The 21411-nt window shown below is 41.7% G+C and overlaps 1 protein-coding gene across 8 annotated transcripts in view; it reads right to left on the minus strand.

Annotated features, from left to right (window-relative positions):
* The window catches only part of TNIK (TRAF2 and NCK interacting kinase), a 380205-nt gene that overhangs the window by 142713 nt on the left and 216081 nt on the right, over positions 1-21411 (minus strand). For all 8 annotated transcript variants that reach the window (XM_027583491.2, XM_027583490.2, XM_027583487.2 and 5 more), the window contains one exon: positions 8914-8970. In XM_027583491.2, the coding sequence (XP_027439292.1) occupies positions 8914-8970 (57 nt within the window). The remainder of the gene's footprint in view (positions 1-8913; positions 8971-21411) is intronic.

The following is a 21411-nucleotide window of genomic DNA, read 5'->3' on the forward strand; positions in this document are numbered from 1 at the left end:
AGTGAGGAAAATGAATTTCAGAGAGGTTAAGTAACCCCCCAAGTTCATTCGTATATTAAATGTTAGAGCTAAGACTCAAAGGGAGATTCATCTGACTCCAAAGCCATGCTCTTAATTCTATACTGAAAACTCCTAGACAGAAGAACAGTTACCCATGGTGATAAAACTAAAGCTGCTAATCAGGAAGGAAGTGTCTGGGAGCATTTTAAGCCAGGGATGAAGAGAAACCTGTCTTTGGTCCTCCAATTAAAGAAACTCGTGAGCACACAATAGTATTTGTTTATGAATGATATCAGGGGATAAAGGAGAGATTTTAAGTTGCATATTTAAGACACAGGGAATATACTTTAAGCATCTACAATATGCTTGGATTGAAAAGTGGAATCAATAAGATACTTAATATTAGTGTGCTCTATAACAAAGAGTTTGCCCAACATTTAGCTCTCAATCCATGGAACAAGAATAAAATTGTGTAACTCCTATAATAATCCAAGGGACTGGTCAGTTTGAACTCAGAAGAAAGTGTGAGATGTAGAGACTCATAAATGCCACTTCACCCTAGGGGTGTGGATACTGGTTGGAACCGCCTCTGCCGCCCTCCATAGCACTTGCTGGTGTAAGGCAGGTGTTTATGTTAACTTCCCCATCCTTCTCAACTTCACTGTTGACAGAACATGACACAAAGTTGAAGATAATTTATTGTTAAAGAATCACAGGCATTAGAATGTGAAGGGATTATTGACATTTCCTAGGATGTGATTTTAAAATGTTTTAAAATAATTTGTAATAGTGAAATTCCTTCCTCCAGTAGAAATTTTATTCGGGATGGCAACATAGAGCATCAACAAAAACTGGATTTTTAAAATCAGTAACATTTATTTTTATGAGTTTAACTATGTCATATCTCGTTACAAAATTAATCAGTGACAACAAAGAAGCTGTTTTAGTGAATACAAAATTAGAGTTTTTGAAAGCAATACAAGTCACATATCAGCTTCAATATCTCATTAATTTTCAGTTTTGTTTTGTTTCCAAAGGAGAGAGAAAACCTACATTCCTAAGATAAGTAATTGAAAATTTCTCTTTTTAAAGGGAAGGCTTTGAAATTTCAGTGGAAATTCTTCTTACTGAATGAAATTCTGCACACGAATGGAGGAACCTAGCAGTATAAATTACGAGGTTGCCATATTCCAGTGTTTGTTGGTATATAGCATACAATTTGAGGTTTGTTTTTTTATCACAGTTTATTAAATATGAAAATGTACTAAAAATTAAGTGATAATTAAGCATGTATGGATCTCCTCACATTACCTCAAGGTGAGGTTATATACCTATAAATTATACTTTTACAGATCAAAGGAAACAGACCCAGAATGAGTCTGAATTCTGAAGGCCTTGTAGGAGTTACCCATTTGGGAAGAGAGAAAAGCGTGATGCGGTGTGACTAAGGAGGGAACTGTTTTTCTAGCAGAAAACGAGTGATTGCCAAGGCCCTATAGCCGGAAGGGGTGTGGCATGTTGCCTCCTACAGGGATTGTTGGTACCGCCGAGAGAAAAAGGAAAAATGTCCGCAAGAGACACTAATAATAATAATAATACACACTGAACATAGCATTCTACATATTGTTCTCAAATGCTTTCTTTATAAATAACTCTGCTCACCTCTCACACAAACTTTATGAGAGAAGGGGTATCAGCCACAAGGTGAGGTTAAGCAACATGCCCAGGGTACGGGAGCCCTGAAGTGTCAAAACTAAGATATCCCCAGATGCAAGTGCCAATCTGCAGTGCTGCCCTTGACCGTGAGGCTAACCTGTTCTCTCCTGCTGGGAAATGCTTTTCCTCCGAGAAACAGCTAATGCAGCCCGATGTGTCTTTTTCTCACACCCAAGCCTCCACTGATGATGACTCCCAAGAAAAACCATGAATTAAAAACAAAAAACAAAACAAAACAAAACCCCATGCTCAAGTAACCCAGAAGTAAATGACTTCTACCCCTCATAGTGTTGTCACTAACTTGCCTGAAGTCTGCCATAAATGAAGTGGCTTATAATGCCCTTAAGCCACCTCTCTGATATGTTGTACTTGCACATCCAGGCCATACACCCAGTGTGCATGCACATGTGTGGAGACCTAGACACACATAAGCCACCAAGAGGGGTATACATAATCTGTAGGCAAGATAGGAGGAGACACGTAAGTGCGCATGTAGTGGGCAGCTCAGCTTGTTCATTTTTAGAACTCTAGAAGCTTTCCAAGTTCTACATGCTCTATACCATACAGAACTGAAGCACTAAATACCTCCCCAAAGGTAGAGGGTATTATGGAGACAAAAATAACATTTGTTTATCTTTGTTAAAAGTTCTCATCATGTGCTTTATCAGACAGTCTGTCTTTTAAAGACACCTACCCAAAGAGCCCCAGAGGAGTCCCAAAGAGGTGTGTTCAGAAGGGTCTCTGCAGCAGAAGGGCCTGCAGTGGGGATTCCCAGGCATTGTTGAACCCACCGGAGGGTCAGACTCCTACAGCTGAGAATGCCCTTCTCCCAGCCCTACCAATGCAGAACCGAGATCTACTCATCCTTGGATCTCATGTAGCTGTCACTTTATCGGAAAACATACGAGCTGCCCAGATAGATAAGTTTCCTCTTAAATCCTCTCTTAATACTCTCTGCACACTCCTTAAAAGTTCACCAGAACTGTGATTCAGTCATTGTTCAACTGTTTGTTAAGTGTCTTTCATGCATGCTGGAATGTAAGATTCCAGAAGACAGTGTGCGTGTCTCTTCTCACCACCGTCACTCTAGAACATAACACACCCGTCCACTCCTAAATGAATGAATGATTATGGCTTCAGTCTTCAGCTTCTGGAGGAATCTAGCCACACATTCTCTCCTAGATCCTGCTCTATACTAAGTCATTTTGTATATGCTCGGGGTGAGCCTAATATCATTCGGGGGAAGACTAATAACTCTGTAACTGAAGCTTATGACCAGGCTCCAGCTCTCTTTGAGGAGTAAAGAAGTGGTTTCCCAGGAGCCTCTGGTAGAGGGTTTGCCCATAGTTAATGGGTTCAGTGAATGTTTGCTGGTGAAGACAGGGCTGAGTCAAACTATTTACACTATTAATGAGTAGCTAACCCAGGTATGGAGCGTAGTTCCTAGCACAGGCTGCCATCCCCACACTCTCATCTACTAATGACAGAAGTTCAAGGCACTCTCTAGAATCCTCTTTCCATTCATACTGCTTGCCCCATTCAGGTACTCACTGTATCTTTCCAGGACTAATCATCAGAATCATTTTTTGAGGACCTGTTATGTGCCGGGCACTACATATTATATCATTTTAGCCTCAACAGAAGTTGGTGATGTTTGTATTTCCACCTAACAGATAAGAAAAATGAGACTCAGCAAGGTTAAGAAAGCTGCCCAAGGTCACAGTCAGTAAGGAGGATGTGATCTCAGCTCTACCTGAGACTGCAGGCCAAGCTCTAGTGGTATGCCCTCATCTTTCATTCCTGTAACTGGGCTGTGGTGGGGGGGACACACCCTAACTGGCTGAATTTGAATTCCAACTCTGCCATTTGCTATCTGTGGGGCTTGGGCAAGTTACTCAGGTTCTTCCTGCCCTCAGTTACTCATTTGTAAAATGAACATAGTAGCAGTGTCCACTAATGGGAGTTGTTTTGAGGATTAAATGAGCTAACATATGGTTAACAAAGTACAACAGTGCTTGGCATAGGATAAGTACTCAGCCATTTTTATTTTGACTATGGTTGTTGTTGTTGTTATTACTATTATTAATAATGTTATGTTCTGTGCTACTCATCACTCCACCGAATGGTCTCTCTTTGGGAGGGAGGAACCAAATATGCTTGGAGCATGTGTCCCCTGACTCTTCCAAACAACCCAAGATGAAAAGATTTTTTTTTCTTTTTGTCCAATTTCAGCAAACATTCACTGAACCCATTAACTATGGGCAAAGCCCTCTACCCGAGGCTCCTGGGAGACTACTTCTTTACTCCTCAAAGAGAGCTGGAGCCTGGTCATAAGCTTCAGTTACAGGAATTCAGTAAGCAAGACAGAAATGGGAACTCATTACTCAGCCATCAGAAAAGATGAATACCCAACTTTTACATCAACATGGATGGGACTGGAGGAGATTATGCCAAGTGAAATAAGTCAAGCAGAGAAAGTCAGTTATCATATGGTTTCACTTATCTGTGAAACATAAGGAACAGCATGGAGGACATTAGGAGAAGGAAGGGAAAAATGAAGGAGGGGAAATCGGAGGGGGATACGAACCATGAGAGACTGTGGACTCTGAGAAACAAACTGAGGGTTCCAGGGGGGAGGGGGGAGGGGGGATGGGTTAGCCTGGTGATGGGTATTAGAGAGGGCATGTACTGCATGGAGCACTGGGTGTTATACGCAAACAACGGATCGTGGATCACCACATCAAAAACTAATGATGTATTGTATGGTGACTAACATAACATAATAAAATTTAAAAAAAAGAAAAAGAAAAAAGAAATGGGAACTCAGTCAAGCAGGGTTTAAAATGGATCCTCCTAGTAGGCAAACGTTTAGTAAATGCTTATTGAATAAATTAATGGAAAAATTCACACTAAATTAAACACTAAATGCCCTTCTATCTTAATTGGAGACCAACAGCAATGTGGTAGAGAGGATGGACTTCAAGGATAGAGTTAAACTGCTCAGGCTGAGACAGCCACCCCACCATGTTCATGTTACATCGAGCAGGATACTTAATATGCCCGGTCTTCTCATCTCTGTAATGGTGCTGTTAATGGAAGCTGTTTTGTAGGTTGCTGAAAGGATTAAATAATCAATATATAGAAAGGAGTTAAAAGAGTTCTGGCTCATAATAATCACTCCACCAATGTTAGTTACCATTATTATTACTTTTGGCTAAAACATAACAAAGGTCCTTGGAGAGGCACTTAAAGACCAAATCGGTTTTAAGCACATCCACTACAACAATATTTACTATCGTAGTGTTGTAATTTTCCTGGTTTTGCCTACTCAACCACTTTCCCACCCTATTCTCAAGTATCTCTTGTGCTTTCCTTTAAGGAATCATCCTTTCCAACCCTTAGTCCCTATAGGTTCCAGGGCCGGGTACCCCATCCAGATATGGAGGAAGGAAAACAAGGGTTGGTTCAGGACTGGGGACATGACCCAAGCTGTGCCACTGATATTCAGACTGGCACTTTGCTGGGACTAACAATAATGAAGTAATCAGAAAGTGAACCTGGAGCTGTTGGTGGGGAAGAAAACAGAGCCCAGCAACAGAGAGAGATGAAGTTCCTAATCACATCATGTGACTTCTAATAAATTCCATTTTCAGCTTCATTTGGTTTGAGTGTGGCTTTGGTACTACAACCCAAAGTGTCCTGAGTAATAAGATCAGAACCAATCACTGTAAAGGTGAAAGCCTATGATATTAAGTTATCATCTCCTTAAGTCCTGTGTGGGCTTCAAGGTATCATTGTAAAAGGACTAGTTTACACCAGGAATTTTTCTCCGAATGAAAATGAAGATTATTTGTAGGGTTATCAGAGAACCATAGTCTCTCTACATATGGTGGCCAGGAAGCAGGGAATATAAAACCCCAGAAAAGTGCCCCTCCGACTTTCACACATCTGAAGTTCCTTGAGGGGCTTGTAGAAAAGGCAGGTTCAGAGGCTCCGCCCAGAAATTCTACAGCAGGTCTAGTAATCTGCGTTTCTCATGAATACCACCGGAGGGCTGACAGTTCACAGAAGCTGGTAGTCCACTTTGAGAAACACTACCCGAGAGGGCCCAATTTTGTTTAGATATTGTAGGCAAATCTAGAGTACACAAACCCAGCTGGGAAGGAATCCCCAGAAAGCTGCGAAATGAAGAAATTCTCATAATTATTTCAGGAACTAAAACAACTTCAAAGACTGAGTCTGAGTTGAAGTACTAATTCTGAAGCAAATATTGGCAAATTTGGAAGTGTCTCAGCTCTAAAACCGGAAGAGCAGAAGCATTATATCCAGTTCTTTCTGTGGCTAGTTTCTATTAAGAAAAAAAAAGAGGAAGTGGTGTAGAGTAAAAACAATAATCTAAAAATTGATTTCATGCTTATGGTTTTATCAATTTCATTACAATAAACTATAGTAACTGCAGTAGATCACTGCAAACAATTAACAAAGACGACCTTTGAGAATTCATCTCCGTTTTTAACAGAGCAGCTATAATGAGCACAATTATAATAATTGGTAAGAAGCTTTTGCAGCATTTCATAATACACAAAAGACAACATGGCAAAATGAAATAGATTGTTTTCCGAGGCTACCACACAAATTTCACAAAGGAAATCTTATGCTGACTGTAATGTGTAAGGGGGTGACACAAAAGTCATTTGATGCTGTATCAGACAACATGGGAAATAGAAAACTATCTCCTGATGTGATGTTCATATTTATCTTTGTTAAGGGTCAGTGATTACAAAATAGTCAGTGATGTGCGTAAATCAGGGAAACTACCCAGCCCTTTCAACAAGGGTTCCCTAAGAAAATCAAGTCCAAGTACCATAAAGCATCCACTGTATGCAGTGGACTGACTCTCCTATGTACTGGCAACAGCCTTGGCTCTGTACCATCCTCTGGAGGATTGAGAAAAGAGTCTCTCTGCAGAGCTTCGCTCTCTTTTGGAACCCAGTTAAGAAAGGCTAATTGATACTCTTTAAACCGAAAATACATATGCTGGGATAAATAGCTGCGTTGATTCCAAAGCAAGGTGGTCTAACAATAGTAAGTGATTCTTGAAGCAACTTAAAGTCTCAAAAATAGAACCAGAAACTATGACAGTAATATTCAGTGCTCTCAAGTCCTACTTTATGCATCAACATACAACTTTGAGCACTGAGATTAGTGATGTCAGTGGAAATCACTATATTCCACAGAACCCCACAACAGAACTTTATAGCGTGAATGTCTTGGAATGTCCAAACCCAGTAACTGTTAAATTGCCAAGTGTATCACATTATGTGGAGATCTTATACAATCCAAGGAAAATAGAGTATTATGACTTTGGCAGAACTGCAAAATAAATTCTGATTTGTTTTGTGGTAAAAACTTTGTAAAAGGTTTTCATATTTATAATGGGTTTCTGCGTAGAGATTGATAGTACCTGATCTTGATTTTTTTGTGTCAGATCTGCTAACTGATCACACCAATATCCATTCTCCCTCCACGTCTAACAGAAAGCAGATTTTTAACTGCACCTATTGGGAGAATAAAAGACTGTATTTCCCGGTTTCCTTTGCAGCTAGGTAGAGCCAATGACAGCAGAAGTTAAATAGAAATGTTGTATACAAGTAGGAAAGATTTTAGTGGAAGGAGCTCTTTTCTGTACCCTTCTGCTTCCACCCACTCTCTCCCCTTTTCTTGCTACCGAAGAATGTGATCCATGGAAATCTGACAACCACCTTCAGCTTTGAGTGTGGAAGCCACTCCACCACATTGTTGCCATACATCCCTGGGCTATAGATTCCAGACTCCCTTAACATGAGAGAGCAAGACACTTCCTTCGTGCTTGAGCCTTTGTGATTTTGCGTTTTCTGTTTCAAGTGGCAGAACCTAAATGTAATTAATAAAATATACATGCAGTTTCTTATTCAGTAAAGGCCAGGTGAATTAATAAACTAATAGGGATCAAATATTTGAACTGGTTTGCAACCTCTGAAATTTGAATAATGTATTTATTTGTATTTATAGATCAAAATGTATTTACTGTATTTATTTATCAAATACAAATAAAAGGAAGTAGTACTTTAGTGCCAATAAATATGGGAATAATTTTTTGCTGGTGAAAAATATATATAATTTAAAGACAAATTCAGATCAATAATAAGTAAGGAAAGGAAGTCAGTACAATGTGTGGTATAAATGAACATTAGTGAAATTAGTATTATGGGAGACAGGGTACCATATAATATATACTTATCAAAGGTAACAGACTGGGCCAGAAAAGACATGGACTGAAATCTGACAAGCAGATATATTGTGTGCCTTTTTTAATCTGTATGTTGGTTCTTGATATCTTTGTGTGATTCATTCATTCTATGTCTATTTACATTGAATAAACCACTTCCGGGCTGAATGGAAGACTTTGGTCTTTTAGCTTTTATGTACGGCAGGTAGACATCTTAGAAAAATCCCCAGAACAACAGAAAATTATTAACATGCTTTTGATGTCCAGTGAGTCCTTTCAAGTCTCATTTTTGCTCTATACTCTCAAAAAGGCATTAAAATATTTTAAATAGATCTAGCAAAAAGGATTGAAAGCATGAGATTTTATTTGAAATAAAGTCTATTCCTCAGATTGCTTTTGATCATCCAGGCAGAAATTTTATTTCAGTGTTGTTCCATAATAATAAGAATTTTTGGTTGTTGGGATTATTTGGCCAATATTTTGGAGGAGGGAAGATATTCATGTGAAATAGCCTAATCAAACTGCAGTAGCTACCCAAACTTTATCTACTCCAGTATTAGGTTGACCTTTGGGAAAACTGCTAAGACCCATGTCTTCTGTGTAATCTCAGTATTATTCTTTTAATACCTTCAAATCCGCGTTCTGTCTTCATATGCAAATATCCATGGTTGTGTTTATGTAAATTTTCAACACACATTATTCACTCTAACTACATAAGGCAGTGGGTAGGTATCTAATTTAATTAGAGTGATTTATCCATGGTCTTCTCGGTCAGCTGTTTGATACTCTTAACTGCTTTATGTTAAGCTCAGTGGGGAAAGACCTTAGATGTTTAAGAAGATTCTATTCCTGAAAAATGATTTTTTATCACTAGTTTCTCTATCACAAATATATATAGCTACTGAGATGGCAAGATAAAGATACGTTACCCCTGTGACATCCATAACCTTAATGGCTGCAAGCTGGCCCGTTTTAACATGACGACCCTGTAAAGAAAAAAAAATAATAAAAGACTTCAGTTGTGATAAGCAATGTCCACATCCAGTTCCACCTATAGAGATCAATTACCTAGATCACTGTTACAGAATACAGTTGGGGAAAACGGACACACACACACACACACACACACACACACACACACACACGCACATCTTAGATGCTTCAAGGATCAATTTCCATTTAGTGTTTACTTTGTAAAACATCTGCATCACTTTGTTTTTGGGTTTGTTTTCATAGCGATTGTTTAGTTAACCAAAAAAAGGCAATGTTGAATAATTTGGTTCTATCTTCTCTCCGAGGTGGTAAGTAAGGGCATGTGTGGGAGGAAGGGGAGGTTAGCCTCCGTGGAGGAGACATAAGTATCCCCTTTGTCAGGAAATACTCGGTATGTGAAGAAACTTTAGTTTCCTGGATTATGAAAATATGTTGGATTGTAACGGTCTCAACTGGATAGTATTCTGCTCTTACTTGAGATCGTAAACCTATCTTTATCTTAAAAGTGAGCCTAAAATAAAACAGATAGTACTAAGTCCAAATTTGTGATCAAAGAGGCAGCATTGAGCGTAAGCAACCACTTGCCCAAAGCCGGCCTCTTTGGTCTTTGGACCACAGAGTGGCAACCACACAGAATCAGAAGAGATTGGGGTGTGGTGAGAGGGCAACCCCAGAACAGAAGCTTTCTCTACACTTGCTCCTTGAGAAACTTAAAGTCTACATCCAACTCTCAGACGGTAGCAAGGATGGTCAATATGCATTACTTCTAAATGCATTTTATACGTGGCTTCTAAAATACATTTCAACTATGACTGCTACCAGGCAGTATTATACTACCTCCAAGATCAGCTGGATTCAAATGCCAGCTGCATGACCTTAGACCAGTCCCCTAAACTTCCCTAACCTCTAGGCTTCAGTTTCTTCATCTGAAAATGGAGACCATGGTACCTGACTCCTGGTATGGCAGTGAGGACTAAATGTGATAACGTAGATACAGTGTGTGATGGTGCCTGGCACTTGGGAGCTGTCCGCAGATGCGGCCTATGATTAGTTATGACCCTGTCTTGCGATTAATGTTAAATGCTGTCTTTCCTTCCAGGCTATATGTTTCATGAAGTCCAGGGCTATGTCCCATCGTTGTATTCCCAGTGCCCAGAGTGGTGGGTGCTCACCCCACAGCCGGAGTGGCATGGTCATGGATGAAAACAGCAGGTGATGGAGGTATGGATGCTTGTATTTGGGAAGAGGGGATAGGTTAGGTGCTGTCTATCCCTTTCCTTCTCATCTCTCTCAGCTTTTTACACCTATTTTCTCTGATTCTGGTAGCACTTCCTTCACTTTTCGACCTCCCATTCTGCTCCCTCCTTTTCCTCCTTGGTCAGGAAAGAGCTAAAAGAAGGAGGCATCAACTGGGTAACCAATATGGTCACGGGCACAACCCCTCCTACTTATTTCAACTTTCAGACAGTATGGGAAGGGCCTGGAGTGTTACCGTACAGAACCCCGGACTGGAATTCCAGAGGCCTGGCTCTTGTGCAGGTTCTGCTCATGACCAGCAGGTTCATCCGGGACAAGTGATGTAACCCATCTGGGCCCAGTTTCCCTGTCTGCAGAATATGGGGGAAAAGGGCTCAGTGGTTGGGGGAGGAGGAGCGAGGGGAGGGGGGGAAGGTATCATTGTTACCGCCACCCCTTTCCACCCCAAGGAGCATTTGGAAATGCAATTTTCACAATGAGTGGGAAGAGTAGTGCTACCACAGTTCAGTGTCCAGGAATACTAACGTCCTGCAGAGTTACTGTCACATCAGGGAGAAGTCACAACAGTGCCCTCTGTTGATAAATACTGAATGGCCTCCCGAGTTGTCCAGGTCCCAGTAAGAGTCTAGGATGCTATAACGATGACCTTAGCAAAGGAATCAGCAGCTTTTCTGTGGGAATACAGTTGTCTCTTGAACAATGCAAGGGTTAGGGGTGCCGACCCCTGTGCCGTCAAAAATCCATGTGTAACTTTTGACTCCTCAAAAGCTTAACTACTACTAGTCTACTAGTGACCAAAAGTCTTACCAATAACATAAAACAGTTGACTAACCTATGCCTTGTATGCTGTAGGTCTTATATACTGTATTCTTACAATAAAGTAAGCTAGAGAAAAGAAAATGTTATTAAGAAGATCATAAGGAAGCGAAAATACACTTACACTATGTACTGTAAAAAATCTGCATCTAAGTGGACCTATGCAGTTCAAACTCGTGCTGTTCAGGGGTCAACTGTATCAACGTAAGGGCCAGCAATCATACCTTAACCTTCCAATGTAAGGGCCAGCAATCATACCTTAAACAATGGCTGCTTCTCTACTAAAGCACTAAGGGAGGGGAGGGAAACTGAAGACAAATACAGAGCATCTGGTCAGTATCCTATAGCCCATTCAACTTGCAGTTCTGCTAAGGGTGCCATACAGCCAGGTGAAGGAAAACACCTGCTTATACAGCCGCCTGAGACCCGACCCTCCACCTGCCATACCACCTTGAGAGGTTCCCATCTGCTTTTATTCTGGGATCCTTGAGACGAAACTGTTTGTGTTCTCTACATGTACTATTTTGTTTCTTCTCTCTCTGGTAATGTGTTTTCTTGGCCTAAGACACCCTTCCCCTCCTGAATCCCCAGTGAAGTTACTCACTCCTCTTAGATTCAACTCAAGTACCCAAAAAGAAAAATAAATCTTAAATGGAATCCTCCTGGTTCAAGCAGGGGCTTGACCAGCAAAGTCTGATCTACTCTGACCGCCACCTCTTTCTCTTCCTCTGTGGGAGCCCCTGAGGCGCCTCTATCAACACACAATTTGAGAAACACTACACTTAATCTTTAACTCCTTGAGAAACAGGGAATCCTCTCGGAATGCATAATTTGTTACAAGGACACGTCAACACCTAGTTCTTTCCACCAGCAGCCTGGGAGCCCAGCACATCTAGCCCTTGGCCCAGGCCTAAGGCCAGGGAGCAGACAGAATACCAGCAATCCCCTTCTTATTTCGAACACAAGGCATGGGGCAGTTCTTGGTTTGAAAGAAATAAATTAAATACCTGCTTACTTTTTTAAATGTAGGGTATGGTGTTGTTTTTGTCTTTGCTTTTATTCTAGTAACTGCTTTAATGTCATTGAAGGCAACACAGAGAAAGAAAATAACCTACTTCCCTCCCATTTTCAATTTCACTCCCAAACTGAAGAACAGTTCTGGATGGCTCTGACAGACGACTGAATAATACACCTCAGGGTGGCAGCTGGGCTTAAATGAGGTCCTGGAGATGCAACTATTAGCAGCCTCAGCTCAGTCCCAGGCAAAGACATCCCCACACTCTGGAATAGGAAGGTTGCGGAGCTGTCAGCCTTTGATAGAGGAGGACCACAAAGAAGGCCTCCTGGCATGAGGGGCCTTTTACATCACTGGAGAATGTCAACGCAAATTAGGACCCAGATTAAGGCTGACTTTGAGGGAATAGCTGGGGGTCCGCTGACCTAAAAGATCACTAGGAACCTGAGGCACAGTCATTGTTAGGACAGTGTTGAAAGAGGCAACTTCATAAAACCACAAATAAATTGAGGAGGAAGAGCCCCTAAGGTGCCTAATCCAATACCCTTTTAGAGATGAGGCCAAAATCTCACAGTTAATGAGAACCTACACGCAGGACACTTTCTCCTCTCTCCCACTTCAGCCATCCAGCTCCTGAATTAAAACTTCTTATCGTGAAGATTTTAAGAAATTTTTAAACAAACCTTCTTTTTATATTTTACTTCACTGGGGAGGGAGTTAAACATTGAACCATTCATCTCTGTTTCAGGTAGGATTTAAAAAAATTTTTTTTTTTTTATTTGAGGGCAAGGCAACATGGGAAGATGTTTTTATTACAGGAGAATTTTAAAGTGAAAATTTAATGTTACTCCTAATTTTAATTTATTTCCATTTATGAAGTAATGAAAAATATAAACAGGGATTCCATCTAAATTTGAATCTAAAATACATATTCAGCCAAGGACAAAAAAATATTTTAATTCTGGGGAGAAAAAAAGACTTTAAAGGGAGACAAAAGGGTTGAATTTTTTTTCTCCACAAAAATTAGAAAAAATATCTTGTTGGACTGCAGTTGCTGAGTCATTTTTTAATAAAAGAAAGAAGGTTTTTTTAAATTTTTTTTCCTGAAGTAACAACAATAACAAAAATAAAAGGCTAAATCTAGACTAAAAAGCATAATTGGTGTTCCAGTAGGACCCAAAGCCTATTGTCAATCATGTCCTCAAGCATAACAAGCAGGCTCACAAGGAAGGAGGAAGAATGGGCATCAAATCGAGGAGAGCCCACCAAGGGTGTGGGGTCACTCAGAACTAGGGAGTGCGGTCTGGCCCCCTCCTCAGACACACATCCAGACACATGCTGCTCCCCTTCTTCCTTTCTTCTACCTCACACCTGAGGTTAAAAATATATGTATATGCTGATTCTCGTTCTTTACAAAATAACTCAACACTGCAATGAAATCTAAATCACTCAAAGATTATAGTACTCTAACCCCTTTACCTCCTCCCTAAAATGAATGCAAAAGAAAAACAATGGTTTTGTCTGAAATAGCCATGTAAAAGTCTTGGCTCTGTTATTGCTGTTCTTTTCTAAGGAACAGCAAGATGGCTTTAGAGCTGCTAGCCTGAGGCTAGCCTGGAAGAAAGCGTACTTTCATTTCTAGGTCACTGAAATACATTTGTTTCCAGCAGAGCACAGGAGCAAACTGGGTTTATGGAAAATGCACACACTCTACCTGCTATTTCCTTCCCTGCTGTCCAAGGACTCACACGCAGGTAGAATGTTTTTAGCATCTCGTGTTTAGCTTAGATTAGATCTCACCTTTATTGAGGAAGACTTCTTCACTTTCCTAATAGCGAGCAAGTGCCCTACCTTTGTGTTTCTACAGCATCCTACACGAACCCTACTGATCATATCCGATGCTGTGATTTTCAACATGTGCATCACAAGAACCATGAAAACCGGGGCACCTGCCTGGCTCAGTTGGTAGAGCATGTGATTCTTGGTCTCGGGGTCGTGAGTTCAAGCCTCATGTTGGGCATGAACTTACTTAAAAACAAATAAACAAAACCCCCCATAGAACCACGACAATAAACCAAATCAAATGGAAAAAAATCAGAGTGTAGCACATGCGGGTTATAGCTATTCTTTCATGGCTCAAATATCATGGTTATGTCTATGTATCTATCTGTCTATGTATCTATCTATCTATCTATCATCTATCACCTATCTATCTATCATTGATGCTATAGTGCACCACTCAGATTCTCCCTTCAAGACTGAAACATCTGACAGCTCTCAGCCAGTTCGAGCCCTGGGAATTAGCCTCAACCACAAAAGCACTGCCAAGGTCATGCTCTCTCCTGGAGACAGCCAAATCAGTGACTGGACTGGTTGACACGGGAGTAGAAAAGCACAGCCCTCTTGTCTTAAAGTGGGACAATTCTGAAGGACCATCTCAGCTCCTGACCTCCTCTAGGGATGGCCGTGGTCTTTGTAAGACTGCATTGCAGTTACACTCTTTCTTCCACACAATTCTATTTTCTTCATAAGTGTAGACCCTAAGACCACTCCCCAGTAAAATTTCTGCATGTAAATCTCCATCTCGGGGTCTGTTTCTGGGGGGAACTTCACCTAAGACAGCTGGTGACAGGGATGGCCTGAGGAAACAGACTCTAAGAGTAGCTGTCAAGGAGACCCTCATCACTGGTGACAGTGGCTCTTGGATAGCCCCTGGCATGCTGCAGCAGTGTCACAATCAAGAATAAGAATGTTCACTACTGGGGAACTGGAGTAGAATAGAGGTGCCAGAGAATACACCAGTGACTCCAACAGTTCAGACATTAGAGAGGTGCAGGAAAAAGAGTAGCTTTAAAAAATGGAATGGCTTTTACTAAGAGTCCCTGATGTACTAGAGAAAAACAATGAGAAGTAAAGAGCAATTAGTCACCAACTGAAGGCAACCTGTGAAACTCATCAGGGAGGTGGAATAAGATAGGAACGTCACTGCTGTCGGTTCAGAGGAGTTGGGGAAATTGGAGATTTCAAGCTCTCAAGTGCATCAGCCTTGTATGTCTCCATTCCAAGCTTCAGAGCCTTATTCCTTCCCAATTAGACTTGAATTGGGGATTCAACCTTTTTCTTCTATACTGATAATTAATTCCTGGGTCTGGTCCTCAGCTTTTTCTACTCTCAGACTGTAGAAGATAAGAGATTTCTTTTAAATGCCACCCAAAATTTTAGTAAAGGGACAAGAGCAGCAGTCAAGCCTGACAAAGGCATGGCAGGCATGCCTCAGACGTCTCAGGAATGAGGATCAGGTCACCCCAGCGAGTCAGCCACATGGACCAGCAAAGATGCTAACCAAGGAGAAGAGAAGTAAAATGGATAGGAGAGGAAGAAAACGGTGAGCCTAGGTTACAACCATCAGATAAGATGCAGTGGGGGGTTTCTTACAACTTTGTCAAGGAAAAGAGAATGACTAGAATACTAAAGGAGCTGTTTCCAGACTTATTATACAAAGCAAACCGGTCCAGCATCACAAGGGACTGACGTGTAATGGCCACTGTGGAGTGCCATCCAGATCCCTTCTTCAGGACAGAAGTGTTCTGCTTCTCTTCAGGAGATGCCCCTCACCAAGGAGAATAGCTGGACCCAAGGTCACGCTCCCTGCCTAAAGTAATGCCCCTTACCTGGAGGCAACAAGCATTCAATGCCTGGTAGATGTAGGAAAATAAAAGCCTACACCACTTATGTCAAAATGGAACAATTCTGAGGGGCCATCCCAGCTCCAAAGCTCCTTTTTGGGATTGCCTGGGGCCTTGTCAGTGCATTCAATTTCTTTCTCTGCTCAAATCTATCTTCACTCTCCCATAGTTATTGATTCTGACAGCACTCCCCAAAATACTTCCAACAATCTCTGTCCTCAAAATTTGTTTCCCAGGGAACTCAATCAAAGACTCCTGGTGTGACTCCGTCGGTTAAGCATCTGCCTTCGGCTCAGGTCATGATCCCAGGGTCCGGGGATCGAGCCCTGCATCGGGCTCCCTGCTCAGCGGGGAGTCTGCTTCTCCCTCTCCTCCCTGCTCCTGCTCTCTGTCGCTATCTCTGTCTCTCTCAAATAAATAAATAAAATCTTAAAAAAACAAAACAAAACAAAACAAAACCAAAGACTCCATCCTTCCACCTACCTTCCCTCCCTTCTTTTTCTTTCTTTCTTTCTTTTTCTTTCTTCTTTCTTTCTTTCTTTCTTTCTTTTCTTTTCTTTTCTTTTCTTTTCTTTTCTTTTCTTTTCTTTTCTTTTCTTTTCTTTTCTTTTCTTTTCTTTTCTTTCTTCTTCCCTCCCTCCCTTCCTTCCTTCCTTTCTTTTCTTTCTCTCTTTCTTGGTATTAATGTATAATATTTCTTACTGGATCTGAGGTGAAAGTTTTTTACAAAAACTCTGACTTAAAAGGTTTTGAACATTTTGAACAGAATGAACTGTTAGAAAATATATCCAGATAATGGGAATAACATGTTCAAAGGTCCTGTTATGCTATAGTTATTAGAGCATTTCAGTAACTAAAAGTAGGCCAGCATGGCAGAGTAGAGAGAAAGTGTCTACCAAGGCCATGCAGGGCCTCATAGGCTACGTTAAGCAGTTTTGCCTTTATCCTAAGACCAATGGGCAGCCACTGAAGAGTCTGAAGCAAGGGTGTAAAGTCACCAAGTTTGCATTTTGAAAAGATTGCTCTAGGGACAGAGCAGAGAACAGAGGAAACAGAAAAGATGATGGAAAAATAATATTTATAATGTTACTTAGTAATTAATTCAGCTGAGAGAGGACGGCAACTTGGACTAAGATAGAAGTAAGGGAGAGGGTGAAAAGTGGATCGATTCAAGAGATATTCAACAGGACTTGGGAATGGCTTGGATACATATTTACCCTGCACCTCCCACAGTGCTTGGCACAGCAGGGACTCAGAATAAATATTTGCTAACTAGTGGACTGAAACAAGTCGTGAAGGCTGAGGCTTGTATTTGTCGTGAAGGCTGAGGCTTGTATTCAGGTTCTTGGTCAACACCATCCATATGTCCCATCAGTTTCTCCCAGTTCCCCCCATTTCTATCCAGGGCCAAAGTGTATAGGAGCAGATGGCGTGGGGCTGTGAGCAAGAATTTCAATCATCTCACTCATTAAAAGACGTGAAAAGCTGAATTTAGTGGATGAAGTTCCTTTCAGCTCAATAGAGAGGCCAATCTACTTCCCCCCTCCACAGATCACAGAGACTAGCAATTGGTTTTAGCTTTCTCTCTGAGCTATAACGATGAGAGTGAAGGCGAACTCTTGATGCTCCAGTCACAGTTAAGATTAAAGTTAAGATACCGATCTGGACATCTTCAAGAATGCTACCTTTCTTTGATACATATCATGTCTTGGGGCAAAGAGGTAGACAAAACAACCTTATGAAAAGACTCCAAAGATCCTTCTAATCAAGGAACAAGGATGGTCACAGGATATATTTGGACCAGTGCCTACTCGTAGGATTTTCCCAGGTTAAATAAGGTCCTTATTTTTCCTTGGCCTGCATATGCCATCCATCACTAGCTTAAAAAAGTCCTGCTCTCCGTTTCCGCAGAGCTGCCATCCAGCCATCACTGCTCCCAGACTTGTGGCAAGGATGAAGCAAGGCATCGACACAGGACAGCTCCCAAGCAACTGCTCCCCATCCCAACACCACTCACTGTGAATTCCTCCGCGTGGTCCCTCTGCCAGGCAGAAAATGGATTGTTTTCATGATTGTTCAGGGCTGGGCCAACTGAGAACTGAGGCTTGCTCACAGACACGGGGTAGAGAAGAAAAGACTGTCTCATTTTTCTTTGTTAGAAACTAGGATTCCTATCTTCAGGGCTGCCAGTTTGGCTCGGTTGATAAATCAAAATGGATGATTAAAGGGAAAAAAAAATCAAAGAGTCACAGTTTTTAGCAGACAATAGTTAATGTATGCAGATTCCCTGGCAGGGAGCCTGACGCCTGTACCCAGGAAAGGCACGCACAGCTCAAGTAACAGCAGTGACGAGGCAGACAGGCGGCAGGGTGATGAGAGCTCAAAAAAGTAGCAGAACCATTCCCTTGGCCATGGCCGTAAGCCAAGAACACATTTCCCAGTAACCTCTTCTCTCAACGCCCCCCAAAAAAGGGAGCACAAAACCAAAGATCTTTGAGCTCCCCTCTAATTTATGCCACAGAATTAGCACGTCTTCGGTGGCTTTCAGACATTAATTGCTGGGAAGATAAATCCTCCCAGAAATTTCAACCCCCTAGATGGAGGGGTGCAAAAGATGGAGAAAGAATGTATGCGGCCAACTCCTGAGCCTCGCCAGTGTCCCACCCCCTCCCCGCCACCCCCAAAGTCTACCTATTCCCTGAGGCAGGGTGGTCCCTGCAGATAAAGATGGCATTTAAAAGCCCTGGTTCCTGGACACCAGTCCAGGATGAGGTATATACTTGACTTCAGTAAAAGGAGGAAAATAAGGACCCTGCGGCTTTTTTTTTTTTTTTCCCCAGATAAGCCAGAGGTATTCAACTTAAGTAGGTTTCTTTACTTCAAGACTTTTGGTGGAAAAATATCCTTAATGAAATGTTCTTAATTTTTAAAACATAAAAGTAAACAACTTTATGTTGATTCTCAATGGTTATTTTTGGTTTTTTAACTGGGGTTTTTCTATTGGGTGAGATTTTAGTACTCTGAAATCTGAGAGTCCAAGCACTTTTTTTTAATCAATTAATTAACACAGAGTGTATTATTAATTTCAGAGCACAGTGTCTTAAAATACAAGTATTGCATGATAGAGAGGTCAGTAATCCCCTTAAGATACAAAGATGGGCTGCTCTTGATGCAGTCTATAAAAGTTCCATGCGACAGCGGACAGCTCTTAAGAGCTTACCATAAGCGGCATGAATGATACTGGAACCAATTTGTCTCTCTTTGAGTTCCTTAGTCCCCAGTGCCTTGGACCTTCAGTCCACCAGGCACCCGGCTGCTGTACGCTGGAACCAAAAGCTCCTCAAAGGCAGGGACTTGGCCTTATGTCGGCTTAATCCTCTGTCGTTGCCGAGGACAGGATCTGACAAAGAGTAGGTGCTAAACCACACCTGGCAACATGAAGTTTCTAGGCCTAGTGGACCTTGTGAGCTGCCTCAAATCACGGTGAACAGAGAGACTCCAGGGATCCATCATGGCTTAACCTGGGAGAAGCATGATAGAATTTAGAGAAATGTCCACTTAAGAGTGGCAGATAGCTTTTCTCTTAAGGAACAGGGGACCGTAAGAATGGTTCCCAGTATGGTAACTGAAGAAAAAGACCACATGGTCTGATATGAATATTTTGCTCAAGAAGGTTTTGATTCTGTTTTCTTTTCCAAGTGCCAAGCAACACACTGGCTCACTGGAGGGAGGCCTGGAGGTGTGAGCAGACAGTAGCGTTCTGTAGTTCATGATCTCACAATTTACCTGACTGAAGAAAGGGTCAGGGAGAGAAAGATATGACAAGAGAGAAGCCAGGCCCAGACTCTGCCCTGTTCGAGTTCCTCCAAAGCTGCCTTCCCTTTTCCTGAGAGAATACTAACCCAAGGACAGATCCAACTGTTCTTAGAGACGGGCAGCTCATTTTTGTCAGCTCTCTCAGCAGAGACTACTTCAGGGGGCACCTCTGTCTTCCCCTCAGGATCTCTGACAGACTCTTCTGCTCACTCCATCCCACTTCCCAGCTTAAGAAGATATATTATGTTCTCTCCCCAGTCCTGCATCTGTTTGTCAATTACAGCCCAACACGAGCCCTGTATTTTTGGAGATTTACAACTATGTGGTCAGGAGTGGGTGGGTTGGCTTTGCACCACGAGGCACCATAGGCAGCAAGGCAGAGATAAATAATAATAACGATGATAAAAAAGACAGTGCTGCATTTCATTTCACCTAATTTATGGCTTCAATAGGAAGCTGTTATATCCACAGTGCCGTCTGGGTTACTTAATAACAGCGCGTCTGTGGCAGTAGCAAAATCAGGTCTGGAAGCTTGGCGGTATGGAGGAAGAAAAGGACCGCACCAGTGTGGTAAGGAAAACACCAAGGGAAAGGACCACTGGGTCCCCGGCTATCATTCTCAGGCAGCAGGGACACAAAAAGGGACCTACTTGACTCTTTATCAGGGCTGTTAATGAATAAACTCTCTCCCACAGTGCCCTCAAACCTCCCGAAGTTTTAATTAAAACGAAAGAAATGTCGGCAGGAGAAGCACTGGAATATAATTAGGGCCCACCAAATCTAAAATAATGCGGGGAAAAAAGACTAGGAATGAAAGGGAAGCTTTCATGTTCCTACTGAATCCCTGCTCTGTTGCTGACACAAAAATCAATTTCAATAGGCTTTAGTTGTATCTGAGCAGGAACGCAGGCGACAGATGAAATTTAGTGAGCAATTTACTGGAGTCATAATGATTCCCATGGAAAAAAAAAAGACTACAATGAGTGCTTCCAACCAAATGCCTCTTTGGTAAGGACTCTGCAAGAATGTGTATGTGCATAAATAGATGGTATGGGTATGAGTGTGGGTGTGGCTGTGGGTATAAGTATGGGTATGGGTATAGGTTCGCGTATGGGTATGGTAGGTATGTGTATGGGTTTGGGTATGGGTGTGGGTATGGGTATAGGTATGAGTATGGGTATGCATATGAGTCTAAGTATGGGTATGAGTATGGGTATGAGTATAGGTATGAGTGTGGGTACAGGTATGAGTATGGGTGTGGGTGTGGGTATAAGTATGGGTATGGGTATAGGTTTCTGTATGGGTATGGTGGGTATGTGTATGGGTTTGGGTATGGGTGTGGGTATGAGTATGGGCATGAGTTAAATTCTCTACCTTACTCCATTTAAATAAGGGTAGTTTTCACTCAGTCCCCAAAAGACATTTGGGGACATCTGGGGACATTTTTTGATTGTCACGACTGGTACTACTGATACCTCATGGGTAGAAGCCAGAGATCCTACTAGACCTTATACAATGCACAGGACATTCCCCTCCCCCAATAAAGAATTGTTGGGCTCAAAATGTCAATGGAGTCAAGACTGAAAAACCCTGCTTCAAAAAAAAAAAAAAAAAAGGACATTTAATAGGTGCTCAACAAATGCTGAATTCTATTAAAAGTCATTTTCTCCACAAGGTCACAAAGATTAAAAGATAAGGCCTTGCCCTCAGGGATCTCCCATAGTGGGTGAAAGGAGGGAGATAGAGGGGGCATTGTTTCTTCTTTGCTTAGCAGCATTTACAAATGAGGGGTGTATTTCTCAAATTCCAACACCCATGATCTTCTGGAACACAGGTAATACCCA

Source organism: Zalophus californianus, chromosome 1, assembly GCF_009762305.2.
Source record: "Zalophus californianus isolate mZalCal1 chromosome 1, mZalCal1.pri.v2, whole genome shotgun sequence".
Classification (NCBI taxonomy): domain Eukaryota; kingdom Metazoa; phylum Chordata; class Mammalia; order Carnivora; family Otariidae; genus Zalophus; species Zalophus californianus.